At 41.7% G+C, this 14403-nt stretch overlaps 1 protein-coding gene across 3 annotated transcripts in view; it reads left to right on the plus strand.

Annotated features, from left to right (window-relative positions):
* The window catches only part of LOC136444389 (YTH domain-containing protein 1-like), a 46592-nt gene that overhangs the window by 770 nt on the left and 31419 nt on the right, over positions 1-14403 (plus strand). For all 3 annotated transcript variants that reach the window (XM_066441919.1, XM_066441920.1, XM_066441921.1), the window contains exons 2-4: positions 857-973; positions 12549-12938; positions 13934-14079. In XM_066441919.1, coding sequence (XP_066298016.1) covers positions 857-973; positions 12549-12938; positions 13934-14079 — 653 coding nt within the window. The remainder of the gene's footprint in view (positions 1-856; positions 974-12548; positions 12939-13933; positions 14080-14403) is intronic.

Here is a 14403-nt window from a genome sequence, read left to right on the forward strand (position 1 = left end):
CGTTATGTGCTATTTTAATTCACTGTTAATCGTAGCCGGTCCGCTCTAATTCAAGTGTTATCGATATATTAATTGTGAAGTGTTAATTTTTGCGGTATGGTCAATTGATTTTCGCGATACCACCCTCCCCAAGTGGACGGCCTCTCAGTCGCGGTCTGGCGGAAACGCTGGGGTTTAACGTGGTCAAACTGATGCAAAGTACAAATAGAGGGTATAAACACATGATAAATGTGATCAAGTCACCCGACAATTGTGTTTTAAATTTTGCCAAAATCAAGTCCAAATGTCAACAATGTTCTCTAGACAAGAAAGGCACATGTACCCCAGTATTTCATCTTAGAGGGGTGAAATTTACCAACAAAGAAGGCATACCTATTCCCACCACAGGCTTCAAGGTTCTGGGCAGAGTTCAAATCTGACCAGGGTTGGTGTCAGGGCACTGTAATCTGCCGGAAGTGCGTGGTCGTCACCCTGATTTCTGCCTTGAAACCGCGCTTAACCGCTAAATCGGGAAAATCTTAAGGTTATTTTAGAATATGAACCCTCTGAAAATATAAATGGTCTTCTGTGTCTATCATTGCCCCAAAATATACCTAATATATTTTCCATTTGTTTACGGTATCATTTTAAAGATCGTAATCCGCGCTATGCAATATGCTGCTAGTTTTACTGTCACCACGTCTAGGCCTGCCAGTAGCGGCTATGTTTTGAGCTGTTGTTTACCGACAAATTTTAGCCGTTTTAGAGATTTTGCATGTTCATCATTGAGTGTGTGTACCTTACACTATGGTCCTGGTATGTTGTACCTGAACCTTATCCATGCACGGCTGTAATTGCGAGTGTTCCTGTTGGTCAGGTGGTGGTGACGAAGCTGTGAACTTGCTTGACGACATCCTGTGCCTGTCTGGGGAAACCCCTGCTGATGACGATCTCTTCATGGACAATAAGGACAGAGCCGACAGCGCCAAGAAAGGTACATAACACTTCCATTGGAACACTGAAAGCTTTCAGATAGATTGCACTCCTTTTTGTGCTGACACTTCAAGGTTTTACCCAGCTCTAGAATTCTTTCCATGGTAAACCTAATAAAACCCATTGTCCATCTTCTTACTCTCATCTCCGAAATAAACATACCCCCCGGAATAAACATACCCCCTGGACAAATCTTCAAAATCGAATAAATGTACCCCCCGGAATAAACATACCCCCCGGAAATTGACCAAATTTACAGATAAACTGTGTCCATGCTACTTCTGTCCGAGGGAAAGAAGATGATTAGCAGGTTCTCTTTATTTATTTATTGACTATTTATGCCTGTCTGAGGACCATACCAATTAAGTGTATAACTATTGAACAGAATAACTGTACACATCTTGTTCAAATTATAATATTCCTTGCCACTTCAAAAAGATACACTGTAGTAGCAATGTTGAAAAAATTGGGCATAGCTTCCCCGCTATGACCCCTATCTGGGGGCCAACGGTGCTTCAAATTCAACAAGTTAAAATGTACATGATCATTGATACATGCATTTTCTGCTTGTAACTTGAAGCAAGTAAATTGTTGTATATACAGTACTGACATATAATCAAAACATGAAAAGTAGTCGCCAAACTTCTCAGTTCACTTGGATGGGCAACACTTAGAAAGTCTACTCTTTTTCTATACAAATGTATCAACATTTAGAAGATGAACAGAAAATTACAATATCCTGAATATATGGTCATCACAGGTATCACAGGGACTATTTTGTAAAAGTCATGATAGAGATACATGTAAGGAAGACTATGACAATCACATGAATATGATGTAACTTTTTGTCTTTCCCAACTTGCCATTTATCTTCTATGCCTTCCATATAGAAACATAGATTTGTAAACATTACATGCCACAAATCATTGTGTTGTGTCAAGGACATTTAATATCATATAATATCAAGGACAATATTATATAATTTTCTTGGCTTTTGTTGTTACAATCCAAATAATTAAAAATCTAAAAATTACCCTTGTATGTATCATTTTTAGAAACTAAATTGTCAACAAATTTGTGAGAAACCTCCTGAAGGCTTGCTACAGTGTTGCCACAAACTACAGGGTTCTCATGTTACATGAAAGGGTGAGCTATAGACAGTGGCGGCGCCACAGACAGAAAGGGGCGGGGCTAACAGAACGTACACTCATGTTCTTAGAATTTAATAGAAACCTCTGACATTCTTTCTGTAGGGGAGTGATCTTTTTTTAAGCATTTTTCAGTGATAATAATGGTGACTAGATTGCAAGTGATTTTTTATATAAACTAAGGTATTAAAAGTCTTTTTGTAAAACTGCACAAACACATTTCTGACAAAGGCAAAGTAGTTTTATTTGTAGATCAAAAAGAGTTGTTTCCCCTTCTTGGAAGTGAGATCTTCCAAAACAAAACATTCCCACGGACTGTTACTGCCGGGTGCGTTACTGTGGCGCTTTTCGCAATGTTTCGAAGGGCTAAATTTTCATGTTTGCGGTAGGATTGAAATGTTTTGATATACTTTCAAAGTAATTATAAAGTTTTTGATGCTAAGACACAGTTTTTTGTGGTGTTATTTTTATATTTTCATTTTGGGAAAGACTGTATCTCACGTGAGTAGAGTAATGTATTACATGCGTAACGTTACTTGAAACACTTTGCGCCGCTGACATATATTGGTTTCTGGTCAGCATGCTTTGGTTCACGATGTAATGAGACTGCTAAAGTTGTTCATATAAAAAGAATTGCATTTCAAAACGTCAGTGTGGCGTCTTATTTTCGCCCAATAACAACGTTGACTTTGAAGTGTTACAGAGATCGACCGATACGTTACGAGTTCCGCCAGGATTTCACAAAGGCCGGGTCATAGCGGCAGGGAAATCAACGCCGCTTGGCCGAAAAATAGCGAATTATGAGCAAACATGCCGGGGAAATATTGGCAGGAAAACCCAAACTTTGAATTTTAAGAGGATCCCAGTTTAGCAAAACTCAAATTTTCAAAAAAATAATAAACGTACCGTCCAAAATAAGAACGTACTGGGTGGATTTTGAGGCTGAAAAAAATAAACGTACCGGTACGTTTATTTGGGAGATGAGAGTAGATGTGCCAACTTTGTCAGAATGACAGAATGGCTGTTATTTTTGTCTGTCATTAGTATCAAGGTTTAAATGACAGAATGATAGATGCCGCCATCACATGTAACACAAGGTTACCAGTTAATGGTCAATTTGTTAATGCCGTTTTATGGAAAACGCGCCTGTAGCACTTGGAAGGTAACAGTTTGGATGGAGTGTGTCAGGAAGGACATTAAGGTGTGCGGCCTCACCAGCGTGGACCTGCTGGAAGACCAGCCGACCGCTGCACACCCCTGCATCAGTATAATCAAATACTGGATACTAGTACTACTACCACTTTATCCTAAATCAGAAGAAATCTTGGTATGTATCAAGTTCTGTATGGCATCATGCTTCTTCTGTTGGATTATTGCCGTGCAAGCTCGTTTAAAGTTTAATAAACAAGTCTGCAGTCCAGAATTCCTTCAGGTGGACCAGTTTGAGAGAGAGAGAGAGAAATGGTTTATTGTTTCATATTAAAAAAAAGCCATTGCAGCACAAGTACTGAATTGCGGCCTTTGTACAAATGTCCATCTTTTACATGTACTCAGGACTTAAAAGGCATTACTCATTAAATAAAAGTGTTTCAATAGGATTATACATCTACGATAAGTTTATCTAAAACACATATATATACAGACATTTAGCAGCAGTCGTTTAGCAGACGAACGCAATATGGTAATGTACTGTTTGCCATGCGCTGTGTACGACACTTAAACTGTGCTAGCTTGGTACTGTTTCTGAGTGTTCTCTTGTGGACATCCGCCCTTCGTGATGGTAGCCAAGCACGGTATCTGTCACTACCCATGAGAGACCGAGCAAACTTTAGGCACAGTTCGTCACGTCTGGCATCTAGTCTAGAAAGGCCAGTGATGTCCAGAGCCGTCTGGTAACAGTCGTATTCGGAGCCAAGAATTGCTCTTAGTGATCGTTTCTGGACTCGTTCTATCTTCGTTGACAGATCTCTGGTCAGCCCAGGATGCCATATCACGCACGCATACTCCAGGACAGGCCGCACGAAACCAACGTAGATGAGTATAAGATCACTAGTGTCCAGTCCGTGTTTCTTCAGAGTTCTTAGCACATAAAGTCTCTTGCACCCTTTCCCGACGATCATGGTGACGTGATCAGTCCATTTCAGGTTGTACTGTAGGATTACTCCCAGGATCCGTGCTGCCTGAACCACTTCAAGTTGGGAGGGTCCAACTGTGATTTCTGGCGGTGGGGGCGGGTTTCTTACGAAGCAAAAAAACATGACTTTACATTTCAATGGATTCAGGGACATGTAGTTGGTGTCAGTCCAACGAGTCAGACCATGGATGTCTTCCCGGATCTTCGGTCTAGCGAACACATGTCTTGATTCAGATACAGATATGTCATCTACATACTTAAAGCTGTCAGAGGATGTTTCGTTGCTAGGGAGGGCATCATTGACCAGGGCCAAGAAAACGAGTGGACCTAACTTTGTGCCTTGAGGCACACCGCACGTCAGAGTTACCCAGTCCGAAACTGCGCCCTGATACCTCACACGTTGGCGCCGCCCCGAGAGGAAACTGCTCACCCAAGGGACAAGGGACGGCCGGACACCGAGGTCAATCAACTTGTAAATGGCGGTCTGATGATGGACATAGTCAAATGCGCGGGAAAAGTCCGTTAGAACAAGTGTTGTCACGTAGCCTGGTTTGTCCGCTGCTTCGAGAATGTTGTGTACAAGACGAGCCAGGTAATGTGCTTTAGAGCAGCCATGGAGGGATCCGAACTGTCGAGGGTCCAGGTTAGGGAGAATATCCCGCAGGCACCAGTCTCGGACGATTCCCTCGCAGACCTTCGCAAAAATGGAAGTCAGAGAGATCGGCCTTAACTTGTCAAGTCGCGGTGGCATCTCCTTAGGTATGGGAACAACATCTGCGTCTTTGAACAAGTCCGGTACTTCACCTTGACACAGGGAGGTGTTCATGACGTCACATAAGGGCTCAGAATATTCACAGGCAAATTCCCTTATGATTCTCGGCGAGATGCCGTCAGGACCAATGGCTTTGCCAATCTTAATGTTCCTTAGTCTGCTCCACATATCCCAGACTGAGACTGCCGGGGGTGGGGCAGGTGCAGGGAGGTAGGCTGGCAGGTCGTGAAGTCGAAGTGGCTCGTGCTTCTGTGACGCAGCAGCAAGATGAGTGTTAATGGCATTGGCCACATCTACTGCTGACGATGGAGAAACTCCTGGAATGTCAATGTTCAAATGACGTTTCCCCATGTTGCCCATCTCTTTGATTGCCTGATACCACTTCTTAGGGTCGGCCTCTTTAAGACCTTTGACCTTAGGGTCAGTTGGGTTTACGGTCAGTTGGTTTTTTTTTCCCTGGGGTTCTTTTTCTAAAGGACATATATCTGATCATTTCCCACAAGAAGTAGTCCACTGACATATCACAATGAGTAATTATTGTTTACATCGATGCCATGGCTGGGTGCGAAATCCTTTTTTTTTGTTACTTGCAAAATTGCAAGTTGGCAAAAATTTTACTTGCAATTTGAAAAATTGACTTGCTATATTATATTAATATATCTAATATTTTTCTCTTTCTCAGTTACATATGTTACATGTTTGAGAGTCCTATCATGAAATGCGGCAGATGTATTAACTTTCCTCATTAATTATGCAAATCAGATACTGATTTGCAAAATAAATATCTAATAATGTAAATCATCACTGAAGCTATCTACAAACCAAAAATCATGACCATCAATCAAGCCCTTCTTGAGTTACCGTGTATTCCCTTTCAAAGTCTGAAGCAAAACCTGCTCCTGCAGTTCCAAAAAAGCTGCTAGGGGCCCAAACATACCACTTACTCTCTGTCCAAAGAGCTATCTACCTCTATGTACATTGGGGAGACTAGCCGACCACTAAGACAAAGGTACAATGAACACTGCAGAAAGAGCGCTTACCGCTACTCCTCTGCCATTTTCCACCATCTTAAACACAACCAGGGACACTCATTCAATCTAGAATCCACGGACATCCTAGGTCGTGAATCCCGCTGGTTCGAACGAGGAGTTAGAAAAGCAATATATTTGAGGATGTACAATCTCGCCCTCAACAGGAAAGGGGGTCTAAGCATTGAACTTTCAGGCACTTGGGATATAATAATGCACTACCCCCCACCCCTGGACGAACAACATTTAGTTACTATACTAAAACAACAGTAACTAATTGAACTATTAGCATACAACCTTGTCTTGAATTGATCTTCTAATTTGAAGACTACATCAAGACATCCTAAATAACCTCATTAACATATCTATTCAGAGTTTTGGTATAAAACTTGGTTTTCCAGTCCTATCCTTGGTCTAGACTCTACCAGTCTCCCCCGGTCGCTGGGAAAATAGTAGAAATTGGCCAAATAGAGTCAAATGTTTGAAGGGAGTCGGCTACGGAGATAGGGTCAAATTGGACTCTACCAGTCTCCCCCGGTCGCTGGGAAAATAGTAGAAATTGGCCAAATAGAGTCAAATGTTTGACAACCGAGGAGACTGTGAAAAGTCGGCGAGAATAAAGGCAATAAAATTAATCCGCTCATTTTCTGTACAAAGGTAGTAGCTTTGGAGTTGAGATCATTTAGGTCATAAATCAATTAGGGCACGGCCAGAAGACTAGCTTTTTCAGTTACTCTCGGCAGACTAACTTCTAAGTGATGTTTTGGCCCTTATAAACCCACTAAAAACGTCTAAAAATCTTCTTAAATTAAAGTTAATGGTAAAAATATCGTCCAGTGCCGCTGATCACGGCTTGGGCGTGCGGCTTGGGCGTGCGGTTTGTAGGCTCTACCAGCCTCCGCGGGTCGCTGGGAAAATAGTAGAAATTGACCAAAATAGAGTCAATTGTATGAAGGTGGTCGGCTACGGAGACGGCCAAAGTCCCCCGGCAAATGTTCTCCCTATAGCCTGCGCGGTTAGTCTGGTAGATAGATACTAGCGGTTTGGGTGCGCGGTTTGGGTGCGCGGCTTGGGTGCCATTTTGAAACAGTACAGCCCATATTCTGCCTTGTCGATCAGCGAAGGTTAGTTAACATGTTACGAGTTCTTCAAGGTACAACTATTGTAACAAATATCAATGAGATTTGTCCTTTTTTTGGCCAACCCAACGTGTTAGAGTGTTGTTTTGATGGGCAAAACGAATTCTGATGACGGACAAGGCACTTCCTGTTACAATTGTCCTGGGCTTGTCTGTTCTGTTACGGTCTGCTCGCAGAGCAATAAAAGGATCATTTAGCTACTTGGCACCTATTAGATAGTGATTAGTGCCGATCAGAGAACTCGCCGACTTTTCACAGTCTCCTCGGTTGCCAATTTGACCCTATCTCCGTAGCCGACTCCCTTCAAACATTTGACTCTATTTGGCCAATTTCTACTATTTTCCCAGCGACCGGGGGAGACTGGTAGGCGACAGACAGTGGATGCTGTCTGAAACGTCTGACTGTTTCAAAATTTTATCCAGTTGCTTGATTAACTATTTTTGGCGTATCTTACTTAAGTTACTACCTGGATGTCTAACCTTCACCAAGGTGAAAATAATGGTTGTAGCGTTTGTGTGAATAGTTGTTCATCAATTTCCACCCTTAGCACCTTAATTCTTCTATTCTATTGTGTTGACCCAAAAATTGATCTGGAACTTCAGCAATTATCCCATAGGAACAATACTTAAGGGATGACTCCCATCATGCATCATACCCCATGGGTCTTCATGAAGCGGCACCACTCATGATAAAGGTCCTGGATTATAAATGATTCATTACTCCAGGAAGGAGGATGACCTCCTGACGGGAGTATTAGAAATGCTTTTGTTTCGTGTCCGCAGCTAGAACTCACAATCCCGTTGTAGCATTGGTGTGTAACTTGGCATATCGTTAGCTAGGTTGGGCGTGGTGATGCACGATGTATTTTTTACACCGTAACTGCTTTTATCATCAATGTGATATCGTAATTGCGCCCCTATATTGACGCATATATGAAACAGCCCTCCTATCCAGCAAACGATTAAGCTCGGCCTGATATCGGGCAATGTCATAAACAGATATAGGGTGGTTTCTTTTGGTACTTGCTGTGGTCGTTTAGTCACTGTTACATAATGATTGTAAAATAGACAACGTGCATAGCTATGTCAATCTAGCAAACAATATGTCAAGTTACATACTGATGCAGCAATGGAATTGTGAGTTCTAGCTGCGAAAGAGTTCAGGAGAACCCTATTTTTCAGACCAAAACGCCTGGAAGGTGAATGACCTTCTGACCTCCCTGTCAAAATGCAGAAGGCTATGCACAGCGTTCTCTAAGATGGCGGTCTCCGGGTCACTGCCGGACCTGGGTTTGACCCAGTTGCATTGGTGTAAACAACTGCCTATGGAGCAACAAAAAGACCTCAGACCTACAAAATGTGAAATACTTTTTCATATCTACAGGACCTGGCCAGTGCAACCATGTAGATATTTTGTGTATTGCAATTTAGTGAAAGCGGCCGTGGTGGCCTCCGAAACATTATCAATTTTTGGTAGCTGATGCAAGTATCCAACTGATGATGTGTGTGTGGAATTGTAATTATAGTTGTTATTTACATATGATATTAGATCTGACATTTGGTGATGTTAATAACTATTCGCGGATGGTATGCCTTGTTTCCCTGTCAAATCAGGGTCTGTGACTTTGCACTTTACATCAAGATCCATTTCATGCATTTATCCTACAACTAGCCGATCAACAGCAAAGGAAAATAACAAAACACCTATACACCTACACAAGTTATAAATACTTCACGGAGAATGGTGTCCTATGGACTCTTTGTTAATTTGTTCATCAGTTAATAATTTTTACAGATTTGGTTGATTTTGTATTCATAAGGATGTGACACATTAACACCCGCTTCTGGGGTTGTGTACGAGGGATGTTAAATAAGTTCTCGGCCTCACCCATAAATAAGGTGCACAACTTACATTTCGGGGCATAGTCGTCTTTTAGCAATATGCACCAAATTTCAAATTAATGTGGTCATTACTTTTCAATTGACATCCTTTTAAAAATCGAGTCGAGCTCCTGGTACCATGAATGCCATAAATCGGCATAAAATCTTTGAAGACAACGTCAAAATGTTTGGTGATCAGTTCCTTCTTTTTTCTCAAAATATCTGACAAACAATTACTTCTTATTTCAACTAAAAAGATTAAAAGAAGCGGATATCTGACATTCAGCAGAGCAAGTTAGCCTGCACGCCTCAGGTCGCAGCTCAATTGTCCATGTCTTTATCCTTCTACCTCACTTAACATTACTGGGTGTCGCCTGAAAAGGAATGATCACAATGATTTGAATTTTGGCAGACATTCATAAAAGCCTTTGTAGTTAAAGATTATTCCCCAATTTTTAAGTTGTGCACCTTATTTCTGGGTGAGGCCGAGGACTTATTGATGACCCCTCGTATATGCCTTTTAGTTTAAACTGTGTGCTAGGAATATTGTGTTACTGGAGTACAGTCAAACCTGTCTATAGCGGTCACTCAAGGGACTGGCCAAAACTGGCCGCTAAGGACAGGTGGCCGCTATGGAGAAAATGTTGATAAATTGACCACGACTGACACATGTTTTCAGTACCCACTGAGATACATTTTTTTTTTTATTCACCGTACAGTACACATGTAAACATTAACATAGGTAAGGCATATTTTAGAAATTCGATTCTTGTTCTTTTACTTCTATTATGGGCTTGAAAAAAGAATTATTGTATCTGCCAACTCCAAAATCCATGGCTTACTCGAGCTTCATGTCTGAACAGACCAGCATCGCCATACTCTACTCTTGATCATTCGCGACTGCTTCACTGCCGGCACACGCGTCACCAACGAGTTCTAATCATATGAACCTAAGTCCTTCGCAGCAAAATGCCACCTAGTTAGTTAAGAACAAAATATATGTTGCTCAGTTGCCACTTACTGTTAGTTCTCGACCGTTTTCAAACATAAAATCGTGGCGACAATTTTCCTTGTTGTCTGTTGTTGTTTGCTTGTCCCGATCGGCTTCTACCATTATGCTAATAGGGTAATGAGAGGAAGGTCGCTCTTTTGAGGGCTTTTTTCTGTTAAGAAAATTGCAACAGCCCAAATTTTACATCATAGTAATCTTATCCATATTTAGTTTGAGGCTTTTGGTCAAGTAATTATCCTCAGTGATAGTTTGCAGCAAAATAAATTTAACACACTATACCTCCGCAACAGTGGTGTCTTCCGATGACCTTTATGCTGCTCCGCCATTTTGAAAATCGTGTGCATTTTGAAAATCGTGTTTGGGCACATTTTCGGATGAATTCCCGGGGAAAACGGAAATATTGGGCCGATATTGAAACAATTAGCGAACTTAGCGCATCAGATACATGTGCGGGCTGTATTTTCCAAAAACTACCGTAATTTTTGCCCAGTCCAAATGCACAGAAATAGTCAAATATGCTACGATGTACAAACGCAAGCCATGTGAAGAAATACTTCAGTTCGCGTCAAACCATAAATCTAACAAAGATAAAACATTCTTGTTTTCTTTATCATTATTATCCTGTCAAGTTGAGTTCACATAAACTTGATAACTGCATAAAAAAATGAAGATTTTGAACCCGGCGTGTGGTCGCGATGCGGCTTCCACCGGCGCACATTGCCCGTTATCGGCAGTGTTACTGTACTCGCGGGACCGAAAATCGTCTGGCCGCGACCGCGTTGGACAGTTGGCCGCTATAGCCTAATTCTTAATGCTTATGTCAATGGGAAAAATCCAAGGGACCGACAAAAAGTGACCACTATGGGCAGGTGGCCGCTATGCAAAGGTGACCGCTAATACAGGTTTGACTGTATATGTGTTTTCCTCTTGTGATTATGTGCTCAACCTCATCATACTGAGGGCTACGGCACAGTATCTTGGTCAAGGTCAATTGGGGCACTGGTTGATCGCAGTCTACTAGTACTAGTATTTGTGTTTTGAGTCCGGTGTTCTCTGTCCCCTGGCTCCTCAGAGGGCAGGGGCGCCACTCCCTGACCGTCACCCGGTGCTGGGGGACGGCGAGTACCCGTTTTTACGTTGTAACCTCAGACAAACTTAAGTTATATTTCCTTCCATATACAGGGAGGAAACATACTGTAAGTCTACTTAGATCCGCGGGGCCTAAAATCCGCGGTTTCGGGCAAATGGAGAATCCGCGGTGGTTCTAAATTCGCGCTGGGCGATGAGTAGAAAAAAATAACTGAATACTGCCATCAGAAAATGTTTGGTTAATTTTTAAAAATCAAAAATGTTACGAAGGTCGCCACAAAACTGCTTCAAAATCGTCAGAAAATGCGGTCCACGCCGAAACTGTGACGGGGAATTCCCGCCTTGTGATCACGTGAAATCTTGCAGTCAACCAATCAGAGCAAGTTTTTCTGACTCAAACCAAACAGGCGGTAAACAAGAGTAAACAAAGATGGCGGCCCAGCCCGGCCCTTGCCGCTAGCGCGCTGTATTTTGAAGTAAAATCACGGCGTAAACACGACTCATCTACCCTACCTAAGCAGAATTTCCACGGGAAGAAAATTAAAGGGATAGATTCTCCACCGAATACGACCACAAATGGCGGCGAATGGCGGCAAATCACAGCGTAGGGACTCAAATGCTCGGGCGAAAATCTTTTTTTTTTCTTTACATATTTTTGCTGGCTTTCTTGAAAAACAGGTTTTTAATGAGATCAACATATGTCAAAGGCACCGATATCGATGGTTTGCAAGCATAACAATAGCAAGAAACAAAAGAGCGTGATTGTACGCCGGTAAACGGCGTCCCCACGCCTGTAACAACAATGCAAAGCCAAAATTGTGGCGTGTATCTCCATAGTTATTTTCTGATTTCTCGGTAAATTACTCTATGTGTGTAGCGGTCGGGAGTAGCGACGCCGCTCGGCCAAACTCCTGCGAATCATATGTAATATCACTTGTTAACTCGTATGTACTGTGTAAAAGCTTGTCATGTTTTACACAATCGCGTGCATTGTTTATGTGTCGCTTTTCCCTGAAGTCGAGCTCACTCGTATATGTGGGGAGGGGGGCAAAAGTACGATAAACATATCCGCGGGGAAATTGATTCGCGGTGCAGAGGTCGCCGCGGATCCCGCGGATCTAATTATACCGCAGATCTAAGTAGACTTACAGTATTGTTTTTGCTGGTGTTTGGCCAATGGTAGGGATTTTCCATTCGCAACATAAGTAGCTTTAGGAATGGTGAATACAATGGAATGTGTGTTATGCTAATGAGACCTTCTTTGTATAATGCAAAAACATCATTTTTTCATACTTCTTTTACTAGTGGGAGGGAAATATCCTGCATTTTCTCAAAAATGTTGCCTTAAGTTTATGGTTTGCTTCTTTGTTTTAGGTATTGCTGGCAAGTGTGGAAGATTGAAGCACAGAAAAGTAGGAGCGACCACAAGAGCCCAGAGGTCCAACAATACTGCTGACAAGTCACCTCACAAAAAACTGGAGGGAACAGGGGATGACAAGGCTGGGGAAGTGCCTGAAAAGACATTTGTAGGCAGTGACCCAGCTAACAAAGACGTCCGAGAGACACTCGGAGGTAGTGAGAGGAGGAAGGGTCCTGGCAGTCGCGGTAGAAAAGTCAGAGAAAATAAGAAAGGTGTAGAAATCAGCCAGGAAAGTGACAAGGACAAGAAACAAGGGATGGAGAAGCAAGACAGGGAAGCAGCCAGAGTCAAGCAGAAAGAAAGGGATGTCAGTAAGCAGCCTCTTGACAGGACCCTACCAGAGGGTAAGTTATCTACTGATTGTACATCCCAGAACTATTTGCCTTCATGGATCATCCGGAGGCCTGGGTGGCACCAAGGAGGTTAGGTAGAGAAGAAGAAACGATTGCCAATTGACAATAATGTGCAAATGAGCATGATTTGCATTAATCCAGCACAACTCTGATATGATACACTCTGTACAACTGCAAACAGAATAACAGCCATCTTTTCATTTAAGAAAATTTCTGTTTATATTAACCAAAACAGCATATCTGCTTACTGAAACAATACACTACCAAAAATCCTTTTTCTTATTTTTCTTGTTTTTCCTTGTGCAAAGGAAATTTTTCTGTCAGCAAGAATATTAATCTGTATACAAGAATCCCTGTTTTAAGCACAAACTAGAGTTGCATCTTTTCATTTTCTTCAAAAACGAGGAAAGTTCAAGAAAGTTATTTTAGTAAAGAATCAAATTTTTAAGAAAGAATATCTTAAGGAAAGAATCTGTGAAAATTCCACATTTGACCAAACAAAAAACAAAACACCACAAGACTTGTTGCCTGTTTGATATACTGTTCTGTGGTTCAATTCGCAATATCAGCTTTGTAGTCCAGTCCTGTGGTTTAGCAGCATTTTTGCTTTTGTTGGATTTTTCTTTTTTTCGCCAGCATTTTGGGGTCTCCAGAGGACGTCATCCATAAGTTATCAGTGTATAATTTAGCTGATTTAAGGTAGCTGCTTGTTTTTTTTGGAGGTGGCACTTGCTGTACTCTTTGTGGTCTTTGATGCATTTGATGTACTGATGTCACCAGTAAAAGTACAGCATGTTTGGCAAAGTTGTTGTATTGCTCATACATGCTATTCTGGCAGGGTTTAAGGTTGGCAGGAGACAACCAAGCAAACTACCAAACCTGGTCTAAATCCAAGCTAAAAGCCTGCTACAGAGACAAGTAATATTATGGACTCAACACAGGTTTCCAAGCTTCTTTGCCAAGTTCAAACACATCTTTTCATGCAGGTGGTGCACTGGACAACAAGCAAGACAGTTCAATGGAAATGGAAGATGAGGGAAACACCGACACAGAGAAAAGACTTCTGAAGAAACATGGGGACAGCAGGAAGATGATGGAGCATGGCAAAACTTCAAAGGATGATAAAGAACAGGTAATTACCAAAAATATCGAAGTCGGAGTCCGATGTATGAAACCGATAGCAATGTTTCAGATTTATACGAAAACCTACACAGAGGCCAAGGTTTGCAGGAGGCATTTTATTTTGAATTTTTTTTTTTGGTTTCTGTCATGTTTTCTGTGGGCCGTGGCTGTGTCACATTTTTTGTCGTGTGATCTTATTTATTAATCATAATACGCATCACAACACGTATTTCTCGCAAGGATATAATTCCCTTGTCCTCCTTATCAGGCAAGCTGTTGAATTTGTTTTTAATTTTGATACACATACTGAAATAATCAAACGAATATTTGATTT

The sequence above is a fragment of the Branchiostoma lanceolatum genome, chromosome 11 (assembly GCF_035083965.1).
Source record: "Branchiostoma lanceolatum isolate klBraLanc5 chromosome 11, klBraLanc5.hap2, whole genome shotgun sequence".
NCBI classification, from domain to species: domain Eukaryota; kingdom Metazoa; phylum Chordata; class Leptocardii; order Amphioxiformes; family Branchiostomatidae; genus Branchiostoma; species Branchiostoma lanceolatum.